Below are 18,601 nucleotides of genomic sequence, written 5' to 3'. Positions count from 1 at the left end.
TCAGAAGGCACTCCCTGGCAGCTCCATCCCAGCTGTGGAGACAGACGGAATAAAAGCTAAATAGACCTTTTAATGCATGTCTAGGTTAAAAAACAAGAGATGCGTCCGGCAGCGCCGAGCCGGTGCCCGGGATCTGTCCTGGCCAAGACACCTGGGAAGCTGAGCTCAGGGCGCTGGTGTTCCTCAGAGCCGACCGGTCCTTCTCATCCTCTGTCCTACTGTGGTCTGAAGGGGGGGACGAGACGCGGGACGGGGCCTGCAGAGGCCCGGACACCTCCTGTCCCAGGTGCCAAGGTGCCCCGCACCCTGGGGCGGCCTGGCACCGCAGTCCTGCGGGGCTTCAGAGAAAACTCGAGTACCCTGTTGGCAGAGGGACGCGCTGCCCCAGATCCTCCAGGGCCCTCCCAAGACTGGCGGCGAGCGGGTCAGGAGGAAGGCGGAGGCGGCGGCCCGGGCCTCTAGGACTCGGCCACCTTCTTGTTGGTCTTGTTCAACAGTTTCTTGAGGGTGGACGACATGAAGTAGGGCCTCTCTGCAGAGCCGTCGTTCCTTTCCAGATCCTCCACTGCGGAGAGAGGCCCAGGGCGGCGTGAGCGGCGGGGCGGGCCAGGGACACCGAGGCCTGGGGTTAGAAGGCAGACACACCGCACCGGCCGCAGGCCTGTCTACTCCGCCGCCGCCCGCTCGCCCTCCTCCGCACTCCCCTTTAACAGGATGTCTCTGAGCTCGGGCGACATGAAGTAGGGTCGCTCCTGAGAGCCGTCATTCCTCTCTAGGTCCTCACCTGGGCCCCGGGAGCCGGCAGGGGGTGGGGGGTCAGGAAAGGAAAGGAGAGGAGGGGGAGGCGGGGGCAAGACGGGGAGGCCAGCAGACATGGAGAGGAGAGAAACACAAAACACAGACGGAGAGACCAGAGTTAGTGGCAGCCACGATTCCCCCGGAGAGACCAGAGTTAGTGGCAGCCACGATTCCCCCACCAGAGCCAGAAACGGGGGCCAGGGCCCCGGGAGGATCCAGCTAAGCCGGGGGCCTGCGAGCAGAGCACCGGCAGCTGGAAGCGCCTGGAGCAGCAGAGGCATGCGGCTGGGCCGGGCGCCCCCCCGGCAGGGGCTGCACCCCGGGAGAAGGGCCGGGCTCAGGGCTCACTCACAGAAACACAGGAACAGCGTGTCCACGCACATGCCGTAGACGCTGAAGAAACCGTGGGCAATCAGGTAGGAGCCGATGATCACGGTCTGGCAGGGGAGAGAAGCCAGGTTCAAGCCCGCAGCCACAGCTGGGATGGGACCCCCAGGGAGCTTTCGTCGGCCTCAGGCTCGACAGCCCGGCACCCTGGCTTGGATCTAGTTGCGCCCCGGCATGTCTCTTCCTTTCCTCACACCTGCTGCCTTCAAGGACCACCGAGTACAGAAACTCAGCCCACAACCCGCCCCGCCCCGCCCCAGCCCCTCAGGCTTTAGTTCAGCTGGGTGTTAGGCATGTTTAGGACATTGTGGGCGTCACACCACATCCTCACTAGACTGTGTGTTTACACTGACTGCTATACTTTGTGTGTGTGTGTGTTACTGGGGATTGAACCTAGGAGAGGGTGTGTGTGTGCGCGCGTGTGTGTGCGTGTGAGTGTGGCACTGGGTATTGAACCCAGAAGCATTCTACCTCCAAGCTACACCCTCAGGCTGATTTCTTTCTTTCTTTCTTTTTTCTTTCTTTCTTTTTTTTTTTGGGGGGGGCACTGGGGATGGAACCCAGGGGCATTCTACCTCTGAGCTATACCCCCAACCCTATTTTTTTATTCTTTGTTTTGAAACAAGGGCTCAGCCTCACTAAGTAGCTGAGGCTGGTTTAGAACATACGTGATCCTTCTGTCTCAGACTCCCAAATGCTAGGATTGCAATTGTACGCAACCACACCCAGCTTTTTATTTCTTATTTAAAAACAAGGTCCCTGGGCTTGGTGGCGCTGGGCTTGGTGGCACACGCTTGTAATCCCCGCGCTTGGGAGGCAGAAACAGGAGGACTCCGCAGGTTCGAAGCTAGCCACGCTGGCTTAAGAGACCCTGTTTCCGAATTTAAAAAGTATAAAAATGGTTCTTGGAGTGTAGCCCGGAGGTAGAAGGGTTTCCAGGAACCCCAGTACCACACACACACACACAAAAACAAAACAAAAAACAAAAAACAGGGTCTCATTGGGCATGGTGGAGCACGCTCGTAAACCCCACACTTGGGAGGCTGAGACAGGAGGATCGCACAGGTTCGAAGCCAGCCTCAGCTACTTTGTGAGGCTCTCAGCAACTTAAGTGAGACCCTGTTTCCTAATAAAATATAAAATAGGTCTGGGAATACAGCCCGGAGGTAGGAAGCCCCTGGGTTCCATGCCCAGTACCACAAAAATAAATAAATAAATAAATAAATAACAGGGTCTCACTAGGTTACTGAGAGCCTCGCTAATTTGCCAAGGCTGGCTCTGAACCTGCGATCCTTCTGTCTCAGCCTCCCAAATACTGGGATCACAAGCCTGCGCCACCACGCCCAGCTTACTGTTGTATCTTTAGCAAAGAAGAGACTTCTAGGGCGTTGCCAGCTGCCGGATAAACATTCGTTGACTGAGGGTGAGTGGACTTGAGAGATTAAATGACTTGCCTAAGATGACTCATCTTGGAATTAGCAAGCACAAGGACGGAGATGGAAAAAGTCTGCAGCCCGGCTCCATGGCAGCCTTGCGCCTCTACTTGACTCCTACTTGGCACGTTCAAGGCCAGCCCCGGTGATATTTATCATTTTAATTTAATATTTATAAATCAGTGAGACCCTGTTTCAAAATAAAAATAAGCCAGGCATGGTGGTACATACTTGTAATTGCAGCATCTGGGAGGCTGAGACAGGAGGATCGCACAGGTTCAAAGCCAGCCTCAGCTACTTACTGAGGCTCTTTGCAACTTAGTGAGACCCTGTTTCAAAATAAAGAATAAAAAATAGGATGGGGTGCAGCTCAGAAGTAGAATGCCTCGGGGTTCCATCCCCAGTGCCGCAAAATAAATAAATAAATAAATAAATAAATAAATAAATAAATAAATTGAAATAAAATAGGAGCCAGATGTTTGGCACACGCTTGTAATCCCAGTATTTGGGCGGCTGAGACAGGAGGATTGTGATTCGTGGCCAACCTCAGCTACTTAGTGAGACCTTATTTCAAAATAACAAAAATATAGGTCTGGGGGTAGATAGCTCAGAGGTAGAATGCCCTTGGTTCCATCCCAAGTACTGCAAAAATAAATAAATAAAACGAGTCTGGGAGTGTAGCTCAGGGTTAGAATGGCCTCGACTTCAATCCCCAGAACCATACAAAAAAAAAAAAAAAAAAAAAGCATGGGCTTCCACACCTGGCTTTTATTTTTATTTATTTATTGTGGTACTGGAGATAGAACACAGGGGCATTCTAACTCTGAGCTACATTCCCAGTCCTATTTTATTATTTTTATTTTATTTTTCTTTAATTTTTTTTATTTTTTGGACTAGGGATAGAACCCAGGGGCATTCTACCTCCAAACTACACCCCAGCTCTATTTTTTTATTTTATTTTATTGGTGGTATTGGGGGTGGAACCCAGGGGCTTTGCTACCTCAGGGCTATACTCCCAGACCTATTTTATACTTTATTTGGAAACAGGGTCTCACTTAGTTGCTGAGAGCCTCACTAAGTAGCTGAGGCTGGCTTTGAACCTGCGCAATCCTCCTGTCTCAGCCTCCCAAGCGCGGGGATTATAAGCATGCACCACCATGCCTGGGGTTCTATTTTTTATTTAATTTTACTTTTTTATTTTTTGTGGGTCTGGGATAGAACCCAGGGGTATTCTACCTCCAAGCTATACCCCCTGCCCTATTTTGTATTCTTTATTGTGAAACTGGACCTCAGTAACTTGCTGAGAGCCTCACTAAGTAGCTGAGGCTGGCTTTGAACCTGTGTGATCCTCCTGTCTCAGCCTCCCAAGTACTGGGATTACAAACATGCGCCACCACTCCCGGCTTATAGTTTTATTTTGAAACAGGGTCTCACTAAGTTGTGAAGGGCCTAAGTTGCTAAGGCTGGCCTCAAACCTGTAATCCTGTCTCAGCCTCCCAAGTACTGGGATTACAAGGGTGCGCCACCACACCCAGCGACTCGCGTTTTCTCTTTTGAAGCAGGTCTCACTAAATTGCTGAGTGTCCCACTAATTTGCTAAGCTAGCCTTGAACCCACAACCCTCCTTATTCAGGCTCCCAAGAAATGGGATTACGGACAATTTTGAGACAGGGTTTTAATAAATTGCAGAAGGTCTCACTAAGTAGGTGAAGCTCTCCTTAAAGCTGCAATCCTCCTGTCTTAGCCTCTCAAGTACTGGGATTACAACCATGTGTCACCACGCCCACCTCCCATTTTTTTTTTTTTTTTTTTTTTGCAGTAATGGGGATGGAACCCAGGGGCATTCTGCATCCGAGCTACACCCCTATTTTTTTTGTTGTTTATTTTGAAACAGGGTCTCACTGAGTTGCAAAGGACCTCACTACGTAGCCAAGGCTGTCTGTGAATCTGCGATCCTCCTGTCTCGGCCTTCAAATACTGGGATGACACGTGTGCCCCACCATGCCTGGCTTCCAATACCATTCTTGGTAAGTGTCTGTTCACCTCTAAGTCCTCTAAGGGAAAGACCCTTCTTTCCAGTACCCAGTGTGTAGCACTTACTCGATATTTGTGGGCGGAATAACCAATCCCACCTGTGTGTGTGTGTGTGTATGTGTGTGTGTGTGTGTGTGTGTGTGTGTGTTGGTGGTGGTACTAGTAATTGAACCCAGAGGCATTCTACCTCCAAACTACACCTCCGGACCAATTTTATTTATTTAAATCAGAGTCTCATTAGATTGCTGACAGCTTAAGTTGCCAAGGCCAGTTTTGAACCCGCAGTCCTCCTGTCTCAGCCTCCCAAGTATTGGGATTACAAGTGAGCACCACCAGGCCCGGCTTTTTATTTCTTATTTGGAAGCAGGGTCTCACTGGGTTGCTGAGAGCCTCCCTACATTGCAGAGGCCAGTTCTGAACCTGTGATCCTCCAGTCTCAGCCTCCCAAGCACCAGGATCACAAGCATATGCCACTGCGCCCACCCTGGCGTGGACGCACATCCGTCCAGAGGAGGCTAAGCAAGTTCACACATCTCCCTGACCCGTCTGTCCCCAGAGGTCCATACCAGAATGGGGACCCAGTAATAATTGAGAGGTGGCGCTGTATCCTGCACGATCCTGATACGATGGGTGAAGAAGAAGAAAGCCAAGATTCCTGGAGACGCGGGGGAGGAAACCAAGATGGTTACAATTCTGGCTGTAGGAAAAAAGCCCTCCAAGATGCCACTGACCAGGGAAGACACGGGGCCCGACAACGAGGCCTACGTCACCGCAGGCCCCACGCAGCACCGCGCTGCAGCCGTACTCACCCACGCTGCCCACGATGAGAAGCTTGCCCAGCAGGAAGAGGAAGTCGGTAACCTTGTCCAGGACGGCCACTCTGCAGGGGACAGTGAGGGAGGGCGTGGGCACGAGCTCCAGGCCCAGGGCGAGGCGCGAGAAAGGACGGCGTCTCTGACCTGACGATGTTCCTCATGAGCAGGAAGAAGGCATTTCTGGCCGAGGTGCAGAAGTTGGTGCCATAGATGGCGATCTGGAGGGGGATGAGAGGGTCAGGCCCACCGGTGGGGACCGGGCCGGCCCCGGCCCGTCCTCGGCCCCGGTCCACTCACCATGATGTAGGCATTTCTATTGAGAAATTTGATGAACTTCTCCAGGCACCAGAAGCAACACTTGAGACAGGTCATGAGGAATTTGGCAAACTTGTTCTCAGCGGCTGGAAGACAAGGGTGGACGCGGAGGTGAGTGAGGGAGCAAAGCCCGGCCTGGTGGAGCGCCCTCTCTAAGGCGCATGCCTGGAACCCCAGGACTTGGAGGCTGAGACAGGAGGATCGCAGGTTCAAGGACAGCCTCGGCAACTCAGTGATACTCTCAGAAACTTAGTGAGACCCTGTTTCAAAACAAAATATTGCCGGGCGTGGTGGCGCACGCCTGTCATCCCAGCGCTTGGGAGGGTGAGACAGGAGGATCGTGCAGGTTCGAGGCCAGCCTCAGCTACTGAGTGAGGCGCTCAGCAACTTAGTGAGACCCTGTTTCCAAATAAAGTATGAAATAGGTCTGGGAGTGTAGTCCAGAGGTAGAAGGCCCCTGGGATCCACCCCCAGCACAAAAAAAAAAAAAAAAAGAGAGAAAGAAAGAAAGAAAAGAAATAAGAAAGAGCCAGGCGTGGTGGCGCACACTTGTAATCCCAACATTCGGGAGGCTGAGACAGGAGGATCACAGTTCATGGACAGCCTCAGCTACTTAGGTCCTTTGCAACTTAGCAAGACCCTGTTCCAAAATAAAGAATTAAAAATAGGGCTAGGGGTGTAGCTCAGAATGCCCCTGGGCTCCATCCCCTGTACTACAAGAAGGAGGAGGAGGAGGAGGAGGAGGAGGAGGAGGAGGAGGAGGAGGAGGAATAAATAATAATAATAATAATAATAATAATAATAATGATAAAAGAGGGCTCGGGGGGGGGGTAGCTGGAATGTGAAATAACCCTGGTTTCAATTACCAGTACCACAAAAAAAGAGCCCTCAGCCTCACCCCTAAGGAAAGAGAAAATCAAAACACCTTTCAGCCTCGAGCCCCAAGACAAAACCCAATCAGGATGCACAGATGTCTAGACCCGCCCCCAAGGAGAGAGAGGCAATCAGAAAACTTTTTAGCCTGGCCTCCTAGCTAGAACCCTATCCAGATGTAAGAACCCTATCCAGATGTACGCTGATGCCTAGGCCCGGCCTCCCAAGCAGTAGCCAATCCCGCGCCCCTCCCCTGTCCCACCCCAAAGCAAACTAATTCAAGACTCACAAATCTTCATTTTTTTGTTTTTGTGGTCTGGGGGTGGAACCCAGGGTCTTTTCTACCTCTGGGCTATACTCCCAGACCTATTTTATACTTTGTTTGGAAACAGGGTCTCACTAAGTTGTGAGAGACTGAGTAGCTGAGGCTGGCTTCGAACCTGCGCGATCCTCCTGTCTCAGCCTCCCTCCCAAGCGCTGGGATGGTTAACTGTGAGCCACCACGCCCGGCCACACACCTTCCTTCGAAGGCCCTCCTAGCAGGAGCCAATGGTGGGCCAGGCCTCTTGGACCCGCCCCTCAAAAGCAGAACTTCCACCCAGTAGGCTCTCTCAGGCTCTCTCCCACCACAGGAACCAATCACAGAAGCCTCTCCTCTCCCCCCTCCCAGTAGACCGGAACCAGCTCCATTCCCACCACTTGGCCCCACCCACCGCCCGAGCAAGAACCAATCCCAGCCTGCCACTCAGCCCCGCCCCCAGCGCAAGCACCTTTGAGGCGCTGGTCCAGGTACTCGAGCATCACTCGGATGAGCTGCACCACGGCCAGGATGAGGGCGCCGAAGGCCAGGGAGCCCGTGTGGTACCTGCGCGCCAGGAGGGATCACGCGCCCGCGGGGGTCCTCCACCCCGCCCCCCGCCCCCGGCCCGCCCCCGGCCCACCTGAGCGCGCGGCCGAAGGCGGAGAAGAGCGGGAAGGCGGGCAGGTCGTCGGGCTTGCGCAGGGCCCAGTAGTAGGAGGCGAAGGCCCCGGCCAGCGTGACCTGCCCCAGCGCCAGCACGAAGTTGGCGAGCCAGAAGAACATGAAGGCGTTGAAGATCTGCAGGCCCAGCAGCGCGCGGTGGTAGCCCGACTCGCCGCCGTAGAAGGCGAACTGGCAGCGGGCGTCGGGGCACAGGCGGGATTCGTTTAGGGAGGGGAAGGTCTGGCAGGGGGGGGGGGACACAAGGCCATGTCAAAACGTGGGGAGGAAGCCCGGGCCCTGGGCGTCATCCGCCAGAGGGCGCAGTCATGGGGATGAGGGTGACGTCGGGGCACGGGGGTTCAGGATGGGGGCCCGTGGAGTGTGGGAAGGGCTTCCAGAACAAGGATGCTGCCGTATGGATGGAGGAAAGCATGCTAAATGCAGTGAAAAGGCAAAATAGGATGTGCGGCTCGGCACCCAGGGTGGGGGGCAGCCAAGGGGATCAGTTCCCGGCTCGCCCTGGGGAGATGCCAAATCCAGGCATGGCGCCCCTTCCCCTCCACACCCCACACCCAGCACGACGCACCCCGAAGGTGTCAAATGTTTGCTGCATGAGCTCCAAGCAGGGATAAGAGGTTTTGAAATATCTGAGGGCTGCTGCTGCCCTCCCTCCGGGGGTGTGGGGGGGAGCCCACCTCAGGGTTGCAGGTTTTTCCAACAAGTGGGCAGCCGGCATCGTTGAAAATCTTATACACGGCTTCGTTAGAAGTCGACAGGAAGCTAGAGGCTGGTTAAGGAACTTGAAGTCGGGGACGGGGAAGCCGGGGGCTTATAAAGGATCGACCGCGCCCGACGGCGGCCAGATCCAGAAGAACCCGCAGCCTGCAGCTGATGACCGGGCAAGTCTGTCCTTGACCCGTCCCAGGGTCCCAGATGAGGCCGGCGATGGATACACAGCAGTGCTGGCCCAGTAGGCGATACAGAGACACAGCAAGAAGAAGGTGACCAGAGGGTACAGCATTGAGCACATCACGTAGCCCACAGCCCTGGGAGGAGCAGAGAAGCAGGGTCAGGCGGTCAGCCCTGGGGAGCCCCAGCAGGCCCCTGACTGAAGCCAGCACATTCCACCCCCAAGCTGTACCGCCAGCCCTGCTTTTTTAGTCTTTTTATTTGGAAGCAGGGTCTCACTGAGTTGCAGAGGGCCTACGTAGAGGCTCAAACCGCGATCCTCCTGTCTCAGCCTCCCGGGCGCTGGGCTTACAGGCGTGCGCCCCCACGCCCGGCTCACCTGCTGGCTTCTTTGATGAGTGCAATGGCAATGAGAATCCTCTTCCGGAGGAAGATGAGCAGTAAGATGATGATCGCCTCGAGGATGCTCAGGATGATCACTGCAAGGCAGAAAATGGGCCTTGTGGGCTCCCGCCGCCTCCGCTGTCTCGCGGGGACCCGCCGGGGCGCGACTCACTGAAGGCCATCCAGGTCTGCCGCAGGTGCAGGTACACCCGGAGGTCGGTCTGGAAGCCGAGGTCCACCAGGGAGACGTCGGAGCCGGCCTCGCCCCGCAGCCGGGCATACTCCATGTAGCAGTGAAATATTCCTGAACAGAGTCACAGTCTCAGCCAGCTGCTTCTCCCCCGCCCTTGCAAAACAGGTCCAACTGCCCCCATATAACAGCTACGGCCCTGCTCTGGCCCCAGGGTCCTGGCACTTGCTGTTCCCACCGAACCGCATTCTCTCCACATCCTTAGGTCCCTGTTCAAATGTCACCCCTCCTGAGACCTTCCAGAACCCTTCCACACTACTTTTTTTTTTGCACTACTGGGGATGGAAACCAAGAAAACTATATCTCTGAGCTACATCCACAACCCTATTTCTTATTCTTTATTTTACAGTACTGGGGATAGAACTCAGGGGCATTCTACCTCCAAGCTACACCCCCAGTCCTATTTTTTGTTGTTGTTGTTTTTGGTAGTACTGGGGTTCCTGGAAACCCTTCTACCTCCGGGCTACACTCCCAGGCGCCTATTTTTTATATTTTTATTTGGAAACAGGGTCTCTTAAGCCAGCGTGGCTGGCTTCGAACCTGTGCGATCCTCCCGTTTCCGCCTCCCAAGCGCGTGATTACAAGCGTGCGCCACCAAGTCCGGCGTCCCAGCCCCATATTTTATTCTTTATTTTGAAACAGGGTCTCACTGAGTAGCTGAGGCTGGCCGCGAACCACGATCCTCCCGTCTCAGCCTCCCAAGTGCTGATTACAAGCGTGCCCCACCACGCCCAGCTTATTTTTTTATTTTGAAACAGGGTCTCACTAAGTTATGAACAGCCTCACAAAGTTGCTAGGGCTGACTTCAAGCCTGTGATCCTTCTGTCTTAGCCTCCCAAGTACTGGGATATGCCCCCACACGGCTCCTATTTTATTTTATTTTGACACAGGGTCTTGCTAAGTTGCTGACAGTCTCAACAAGTAGCTAAGGCTAGTCTTCAGCCTGCGATACTCCTATCTCAGCCTCCAGAGTCCTGGGACTGTGGGTGTGAACCATTACATCTGGCGCTCACCCCTTTTCCTTGTTTTGAAACCCTAGAGGCCTTTCTGGTTTGTCTTTTTACCTACATTCTTCACGCTTTTAGAAATATGAATTCCCAGCAGGGCGTGGTAGCGCACGCTTGTAAACCCCAGCATTTGAGGCTGAGACAGAAAGATAGGGGTTCACAGACGGCCTCAGCTACTCAGTGAGGCCCTCTGCAACTCAGCGAGACCCTGTTTCAAAAGCAAGAATAAAATATAGGGCTGGGGGTGTAGCTCAGAGGTAGAATGCCCCTGGGTTCCATCCCCAGTACCAAAACAAAACAAACAAACAAAAATAAAACTAGGGCCTAGAGAACTGCCCAGAACAGAGTAGACACTCAAAATGTTTTTGAAAAACAAAAAGCATGGACGAAGGAACAGGTGTTGGGATGCTTGTGGCCTGTGTCACCCGCGCCAGGGGCTCAGAGCGGGCAGGGCCTGGTACACAGTGGGGAGCACTCAGGATTTCTAGCGTCCCCTTCCGCTTGCTTGCGTATTTATTTATTTATTTATTTATTTATTTATTTGGTGTTGAGGATTGAACCCAGGGGCATTCTACCTCCAAACTATACCCCCAGCCCTTTTTTATTTTTTATTTTATTTATTTTATATATTTTGCAGTGCTGGGGATGGAAGCCAGGGGCATTCTACCTCTGAGCTACACCAGCCCCCTTTTTTTTTTGGTGGTACTGGGAGTGGAACCCAAGGGCTTTTCTACCTCCGGGCTATACTCCCATGGATTCAATCCCAGGCAACACACACACATACTAAATAAATAAATAAGTAAATAAAAAATTTTGCTGTGAGCAGGGCATGGTGGCGCACGCTTGTCATCCCCGCGCTTGAGAGGCCGAGACAGGAGGATCGCGCAGGTTCGAAGCCAGCCTCAGCTACTTAGTGAGGCTCTCAGCAACTTAGTGAGACCCTGTTTCCAAATAAAATATAAAAAAACGGATCTGGGAGTATAGCCCGGAGGTAGAAAGCCTCTGGGTTCCACCCCCAGTACCACCAAAAAACAAAAATAAAAGTAGGACTGAGGGTGAAAGCTGTTGGTTGAACGCTCGCGTGGCAGGCACAAGGCCCTGGATTCTGTCCCCAGCAACACAAAAATGCCTGTGTTCGAAGACTGGGTGGCCAAGCATTTATCCTGCTGCAAGTTCAAATGAATAGCCAGAGTCTGAGGCACAGGCTGGTGAGCAGCGCCTCCGGGATCCCTACGCCTCTGGGATCCGTAGGACTCAGCTAAACAGGTGTTTATCCCTGACTTATCTCCTTTCTCTTAAGTCTTTTAACTAGTAAATACTAATTATCCCCATAATATGGAGGAAAAAATTGAGGCGCAGTAAGGCTTAGTCACTTGCTCAAGGACACAGCTAAGAACTGACAGCCAGGGTGTGTGTGTGTGTGTGTGTGTGTGTGTGTGTGTGTGTGTGTGTGTCTGTCTGTGTGTGTGCGCACGCATGCGTGTGTGCGTGCATGTGTGTGGCCCTGGGAATGGAACCCAGGGGCCTTGGACCTCTGAGCTGCACCTCTAGCCCTGTTTTTTAATTTTTACTTTGAAACGGGGTCTCGCTGGACTGCTGAAGGTCTCACTACTTGTGGAATTTGGCCGCTAACCTGTGATCCTCTGGTCTCTTCCTACGTGCTAGGATCATAAGCGAACACCCAGGTGTGAGACCAGCCTCAGAAAATAGCAAGACTCAGTAACCTAGAGAGGCCCTATTTCAAAACAGAAAAAAAAAAAAAAAAAAATGTAAAAAGGGCTAAGGGATAGCTAGGCGTGGTGGCCCAGGCTTGTCGTCCCAGCATTGGGAGGCTGAGACAGGAGGATCACGGTTCGTGGACAGCCTCAAGTACTTAGGCCCTTTGCAACTCAGGGAGACCCTGTTTCAAAATAAAGAATAAAAACTAGGGCTGGGGGTGTAGCTAGGAGGCAGAATGCCCCTGGGTTCCATCCCTAGTACCGCAAAATTAAAATAAAGTAAAATAAATTAAGTAAAATATAAAACAAATAGGTCTGGGGCTGTGGCTTGGAGGTAGAATGCCCCTGGGTCCATCCCCAACACCCCAAAAGAAAAAAAAAGGGCTGAGGGTGTAGATGGAGGTGGTGTATTCCTGGATTCAATGTCCGATGCCTAGTAGCCCCACCCTGCCCCACCCCACATGGTTAGGGAGAGACGGAGGGTCTCTGATGGCTTCCGACGGCACTTTGGCCAGTGCCAGTCAAAGGGCACGGGCATTTTACAGCCATGAGGCTGGGACTGGGCCAGGGGGGCGGGACCCACCGTAGCCCAACACCAGGATCACCATGACGATCATCACCCAGACCATGATGCCGGCCAGGAAGCGCAGCAGGACGACGAAGGCCAGGCTCAGCAGCATGGCGATGACCAGGCCTCTGCGGAACAAGAGCGGCCATGAGCAGACCCGACGCCCCGACGGCCGGAGGCGGCCCCTCGCCCTGGACTCACATGACGATCCAGTACCAAGAGACCGTGTAGTCCTCAAATATCCGCATGGCCAGCTGCCGCGCCTCCAGGACCCCGTTGGCCTTCCTGGGGGACAGTGGGGAGGCCGGGGTCACCGCCCAGGCCGCCCGCGCGCCCCGCGGGGAGCCCCCCCGGCCTCTCCTCACTTGGCGCCCTCCACCAGCTCCGTGATGTTCTTGCGGGAGCCGAGTCCGTCCTCGTAGGTCGTCTCGTTGCCCACCATGAGGACCCCCTTGTGGGCGTGGATGGCGGGGAAGCAGCGCCTGGCCACTGCGGGGGGCGGCGGGCTGGTCAGGCCGGCCCCGGGCCCTCGGACACCCCAACCCCGCCGGGGCCCCAGACTCACGGGGTTTGCTGGGGGTGAGGACGGCCGGGCAGTCCCCATCCCGAAGCACCTCCGCCACACCCTGGAGGGAGAGAGGGGAGGTGAAGCCCCAGGCGGCCCCGCCAGCCAGGCCGGACGCCATGACCCCGCCCGCCCGGGTACCTTGTTGTTCTGGAAACCAGGAACACAGAACTGCTTGTAGTAGTCAAAGTCGCGGCTGTTTCGAGCTTTCAGGAAGGTAAGGTAGCGGTCCGGGCACTTTTCCACACAGATCTGGGACAGAGACCAGACAGGGAGCTCATCCCCATGGGACAAAGAATCCAAACACACACACACACACACACACACACACACACACACACACACACACACACACACATTTTGTTGTTAATAGGGACTGGACCCAGGAACTATCTTTTTTTCTTTTTTTTTTTCTCTTTCTTTCTCTCTCTCTCTCTCTCTCTCTCTCTCTCTCTCTTTCTTTCACAGTACTAGGGATGAAACTCAGGGACATTCTACCTCCAAGCTACACGCCCAGCCCTATTTTTTTTTCTTTTTTTTGGTGGTGCTGGGGTTCCCGGAAACCCTTCTACCTCCGGGCTACACTCCCAGGGTCTCTTAAGCCAGCAAGGCTGGCTTCCATCCTCCCGTCTCTGCCTCCCAAGCGAGGGGCACCTGGCTCCAGCCCTATTTTTAATTCTTAATTTTGAAACAGGATCTCACTGAATTGCAAAGAGCCTCACTAAGTAGTGGCTGGGGCTGTCCTCAAACTGCGATCCTCCTGTCTCAGCCTTTCAAATGCTAGGATTACAAACATGTGCCACCGGCCCGGCTCTCTTTTTTAATTTACTTTTTGCTCGGTAATGGGGATGGAACCCAGGGGCATTCTACCTCCGAGCTACACCCCCAGCCATTTTTTATTCTTTATTTTGAAACAGGGTCTTACTGAGTTACAAAGGGCCTCACTAAGTAGCTGAGGCTGGCTGTGAACCGCGATCCTCCTGTCTCAGCCTCCCAAGTGCTGGGATTACAAGTGTGCACCACCACGCCCAGCTTTTTTTTTTTTTTTTTTTTTTTAACTTTTGGTGCTGGTGATGGAACCCAGGGGCATTCTACCTCTGAGCTACACCCCCAACCCTATTATTTTTTTTTTTTTTTTGCGGGTCTGGGGATGGAAACCAGGGGCATTTGACCTCCGAGCTACACCCCCTGCCCTATTTTTTATTATTTATTTTGAAACCAGGTCTCACTGAGTTGCAGTGGGCCTCACTAAGTAGCTGAGGTTGTCCGCGAACCGTGATACTCTTGTCTCAGCCTCCCGAATGCTGGGATTACAAGCGTGTGCCACCACGCCTGCCCCCAACCCTATTTTTTATTCTACTTTGAAACAGGGTCTTAAGCCGGGCGTGGTGGCTCACGCTTGTAATCCCAGCATTTGGGAGGCTGAGACCGGAGGATCGCAGTTCGCGGACAGCCTCAGCTATGTAGTGAGGCCCTCTGCAACTCAGTGAGACCTGGTTTCAAAATAAAGAATAAAAAATAGGGCAGGGGGTGTAGCTCGGAGGTAGAATGCCCCTGAGTTCCATCCCTAGACCCGCAAAAAAAAAAAAAATAAAAACAGGGTCTCACTGAGTTGCAAAGGGCCTCAGTAAGTAACTGAGGCTGTCCATGAACGGTGATCCTCCTGTCTCAGCCTCCCAAGTACTGGTATTACAAGTGTGCGCCACCACGCCCGGCTTTGGAACCAGGGACATTCTACCTCCGACCTACACCCCAGCCCTTTTTATTATTTTTATTTTGAGACAAGGGCTCGCTAAGTTGTAGAGGATGGCTTTGAACCTGCCATCTTCCTGGTCTGGTGTCTAAGAACTTGGAAGGGAGGGATCAGTTACCTGGGGAGTGGGACACTGGAATTCCAGCAGGACCAGCGGGCTGGCACACTTCACGATGTTGAAATAAAACAGGAAGGGTTTGTTCCTGGGATTGGAGAAGGGAGAAGGGAAACTGTCAAGACGACTTCTTTTTTTTTTTTTTTGCAGTACTGGGGATGGAACCTAGGGGCATTCTACCTCCGAGCTACTCCCCCAGCCCTATTTTATATTTTATTTGGAAAGAGGGTCTCACAAAATTGCAGAGGGCCTCACTAAGTAGCTGAGGCTGTTCATGGATCCTGTCTCAGCGTGCACCACTATACCCGGTAGAAACTGTCGCGACTTCTGAGCACTCGACGTAAAATTCTTTATGAGAACAACAGTAATAAAAAACTGCAAGCCGGGCATGTGGCGCAGCTTGTCATCCCAGCATTCAGAGGCTGAGACCGGAGGATCGTGGTTCTCGGACAGCCTCAGCTACTTAGTGAGGCCCTCTGCAACTCAGCGAGACCCTGTTTCAAAATAAAGATTAAAAATCGGGGCTGAGGGTGTAGCTCGAAGGTCAAATGCCTCTGGATTCCATCCCCAGACGTGCAAAAAAATAAATAAATAAATAAAAATTAGTTTGGTGGTATAGCTTGGAGGTAGAATGCCCCTGGGTTCCATCCACAGTACCCAAACAACAACAACAACAACAACAACAAAAATACAAAATCAAAAACAAACTGCAGCTGGGCATGGTGGTGCACACTTTTAATCCCAGCACTTGGGAGGGTGAGACAGGAGGATCGCAGTTCGAAGCCAGCCTCAGCTGTTTAGTGAGTCTTTTTGCTAACATTTAGTGAAACCCTGTTTCAAAATAAAGAATAAAAAACAGGGCTGGGGGTGTAGCTCGGAGGTAGACTGCTCCTGGCTTCGATCCCTAGTACCGCCCCCCCACCAAAAAAATTAAGTCACCTTCCAATGGATAAAGATGACTTAACGTCTCCAGAAGGGCGTGCTTTGGTCCTATGCGAACGCTACGCCATTTTGTAGAATGGATTGAGCGTCAAGCATTTTGGCGCCTGGAGAGGTCCTGAACCAACACCCTTGGGTGCTGAGGAATGACTGCGAGGCCATTGATGGAGAGGAGATGGGGGAGCCCAGGGTCCTCCCGGCCCTCGGGACCCCCGGGTGGTCACTCACGCGTTTTTTGTGCCTTTCTGTCCACAGAACTCGCCGCGGCTGTCGGTGGGGTAGATCACCTTGCGCGGGTCCCCATGGGTCCAGGCTGCAGGGGGGTCCGGGGACGCTGGGGTTCTGCTGCTGCTCGACACCAGCCGCACCCCTGCCGGGGCTGCGCTGCGCCTCCCGCCGCCGGACCCCAGTCCCGCCCCGCGCCCGCCTCCACTCACCCACGATGCCCACGGCCACGTAACCCACGATGGCCACGAGGAGGGCCGCGCAGCAGATGATGTCTGTGCAGCCCCTGGGGACAGAGAGGCGGCGTCGGGGACACGCGCTCCCAGCCACATGGACCGGCTTTCACGCGTTACCTGTACACTTGGTGTCTGTTATACTGGGGACGGAACCCAGGGGCGTTATACCTCTAAGCTACACCCCAACCCCTATTTTGTCTTTTTTAAAATTTCTTTTTGCTGTACTAGGGGTGGAACCCAGGGGCATTCTACCTCCAAGCTACACCCCCAGCCCTATTTTTTAGCCCTTATTTTGAAACAGGGTCTCACGGAGTTGCAAAGAACCTCACTAAGTAGCTGAGGCTGTCTGCAAACCAGGATCCTCCTGTCTCAGCCTCCCAAGTGCTGGGATTACAAGCGTGCGCTACCACGCCCGGCTCCCAGCCCTATTTTTTATTCTTTATTTTAAAACAGGGTCTCACTGAGTTGTAAATGGCCTCACTAAGTATTTGAGACTGACCGCAAACCTGAGTCCTCCCATCTCAGCCTCCCAAATACCAGGATTACAAGCGTACAAGCACCATTCCTGGCTCCCTATTTTGTCTTGAAACAAGGTCTCGGTAAGTTGATGAGGCTGGCCTCTAACCTGTGATCCTCCTGTCTCAGCCTTCCAAGTACTGGGTTTACAGGGGTACTGTTAGCCCCTGACTATTTATAATACTTCGTGGTCTGTAAGTAATGTTGTCCAGCTGGGCATGTGGTAGTGCACACTTGTAATCCCAGTACTTGGGAGGCTGAGACAGGAGGATTGAAGGTTTGAAGACAGCCTCAGCAAGTAGTGATATTCTCATCAAGCTAGCAAGACCTGTTTCAAAATAAAAATAAAATACGGCTGGGGGTATAGCTCGGAGGTAGAACATCCTGGACTCAATCCCCGTATCAAAATAAATAAATAAATAAATAATGTCATTCAGGTTTTTTTTTTTTGTTGGTTTTTTTTTTTTTTGGTGGTAATGGGGGTGGAACCCAGAGGCTTTCTACCTCCGGGCTACACCCCCAGACCTATTTTATACTTTATTTGGAAACAGGGTCTCACTAAGTTGCTGAGAGCCTCACTAAGTAGCTGAGGCTGGCTTCAAACCTGCGCAATCCTCCAGTCTCAGCCTCCCAAGCGCGGGGATTACAAGCGTGCGCCACCACGCCCGGCTGTCATTCAGTTTTTATCTTATTTTAAAAACCCAGCCAGGAGTGGTGGCTCACGCTTATAATCCCAGTGGTTGGGAGGCGGAGACAGGAGGGTCACAGGTTGGAGGACAGACTCATCAAGTAGTGATTCTCATCAACTTTGTGAGACAGTTTCAAAATAAAAATAAAATGGGACTGGGGGTGTAGCTCAGAGGTAGAATGCCTCTGGTTTCAATCCCCAGTATTAAAAAAAAAAAAAAAAAAAAAAAAAAAAAAGAGCCAGGCATGGTGGCACATGGCTCTAATTCCAGTACTTGAGAGCCTGAAACAGGAGGATTGCAAGTTCAAGGCCATCCACAGCAACTTAGCAAGACCCTGTTTCAAAATAAGAAATAAAGAGCCTGGCGTGGTGGCCCACACTTGTAATCCCAGTATTTGGGAGGCTGAGATAGGAGGATTGGGGACAGCCTCTGCTACTTAGTGAGGCCCTTTGCAATTCAGTAAGACCCTGTTTCAAAATAAAGAATAAAAAATAGGGCTAGGGGTGTAGCTTGGAGCTAGAATGCCCCTGGGTTCCATCCCCAGTACTGCAAAAAGAAAAAAATAAATAAATAAAATCAGGCTGGGGGTGTAGCTTGGAGGTATATTCCCTAGTACCACAAAAAGAAAAGGAAAAAAGAAAGAAAGAAAGAAAAATCAGTGTGTGAACCAGGCATGGTGATACACACCTATAATCTCAGTACTGGGGAGATTGAGACAGGAGGATCACAGAGTCCAGAGCAGCCTAAAAAATAGTGGGACTGTCATCAACCAAGCAAGATCCTGTTTCAAATAAAAATAAGCTGGGCGTGGTGGCGCAGGTTTGTAATCCCAGGACTTAGGAGACTCAGACAGGGGTATGGCAGGTTCATGGTGAGCCTCGGGAACCCAGTGAGCCCCTCCACAACTCCGTAACAGCCTGTTTCAAAATAAAGAATAAGAAGAACCAGCGGTGTAGCTCAGAGGTAGCATGCCCTTGGGTTCCATCCCCAATACGAAAACATTAAATTAAAAAAAAAAGCCGGGCGTGGTGGCGCACGCTTGCCATCCCCGCGCTTGGGAGGCTGAGACAGGAGAATCGCACATGATCAAAACCAGCCTCAGCTACTT

The 18,601-nt window shown here is 52.6% G+C and overlaps 1 protein-coding gene across 3 annotated transcripts in view; it reads right to left on the bottom strand.

Moving 5' to 3' along the window:
- Positions 1–458: 458 nt before the first annotated feature.
- SLC44A2 (solute carrier family 44 member 2 (CTL2 blood group)) overlaps positions 459–18,601 on the bottom strand; it is a gene marked incomplete at both ends in the record, with an annotated part of 33,427 nt that continues 15,284 nt past the window's right edge. For 2 of the 3 annotated variants that reach the window (XM_080715099.1, XM_080715098.1), the window contains 20 exons: positions 459–565; positions 1,151–1,235; positions 5,219–5,307; positions 5,462–5,532; positions 5,612–5,685; positions 5,765–5,868; positions 7,426–7,520; positions 7,597–7,859; positions 8,315–8,399; positions 8,573–8,665; positions 8,908–9,007; positions 9,085–9,216; positions 12,471–12,583; positions 12,657–12,740; positions 12,821–12,944; positions 13,021–13,081; positions 13,162–13,272; positions 14,892–14,976; positions 16,056–16,140; positions 16,265–16,338. In XM_080715099.1, the coding sequence (XP_080571225.1) occupies positions 459–565; positions 1,151–1,235; positions 5,219–5,307; positions 5,462–5,532; positions 5,612–5,685; positions 5,765–5,868; positions 7,426–7,520; positions 7,597–7,859; positions 8,315–8,399; positions 8,573–8,665; positions 8,908–9,007; positions 9,085–9,216; positions 12,471–12,583; positions 12,657–12,740; positions 12,821–12,944; positions 13,021–13,081; positions 13,162–13,272; positions 14,892–14,976; positions 16,056–16,140; positions 16,265–16,338 (2,035 nt within the window). Of the gene's footprint in view, positions 566–665; positions 785–1,150; positions 1,236–5,218; positions 5,308–5,461; positions 5,533–5,611; positions 5,686–5,764; positions 5,869–7,425; positions 7,521–7,596; positions 7,860–8,314; positions 8,400–8,572; positions 8,666–8,907; positions 9,008–9,084; positions 9,217–12,470; positions 12,584–12,656; positions 12,741–12,820; positions 12,945–13,020; positions 13,082–13,161; positions 13,273–14,891; positions 14,977–16,055; positions 16,141–16,264; positions 16,339–18,601 lie in introns of those variants that run through there. The other variant, XM_080715097.1, reaches the window with a different exon arrangement.

The sequence above is a fragment of the Muscardinus avellanarius genome, assembly GCF_963383645.1.
Source record: "Muscardinus avellanarius genome assembly, chromosome: 18".
Classification (NCBI taxonomy): Eukaryota; Metazoa; Chordata; class Mammalia; order Rodentia; family Gliridae; genus Muscardinus; species Muscardinus avellanarius.
Note: the sequence above shows the minus strand (reverse complement) of the source record. Positions and strands in the feature narration are given on the sequence as shown.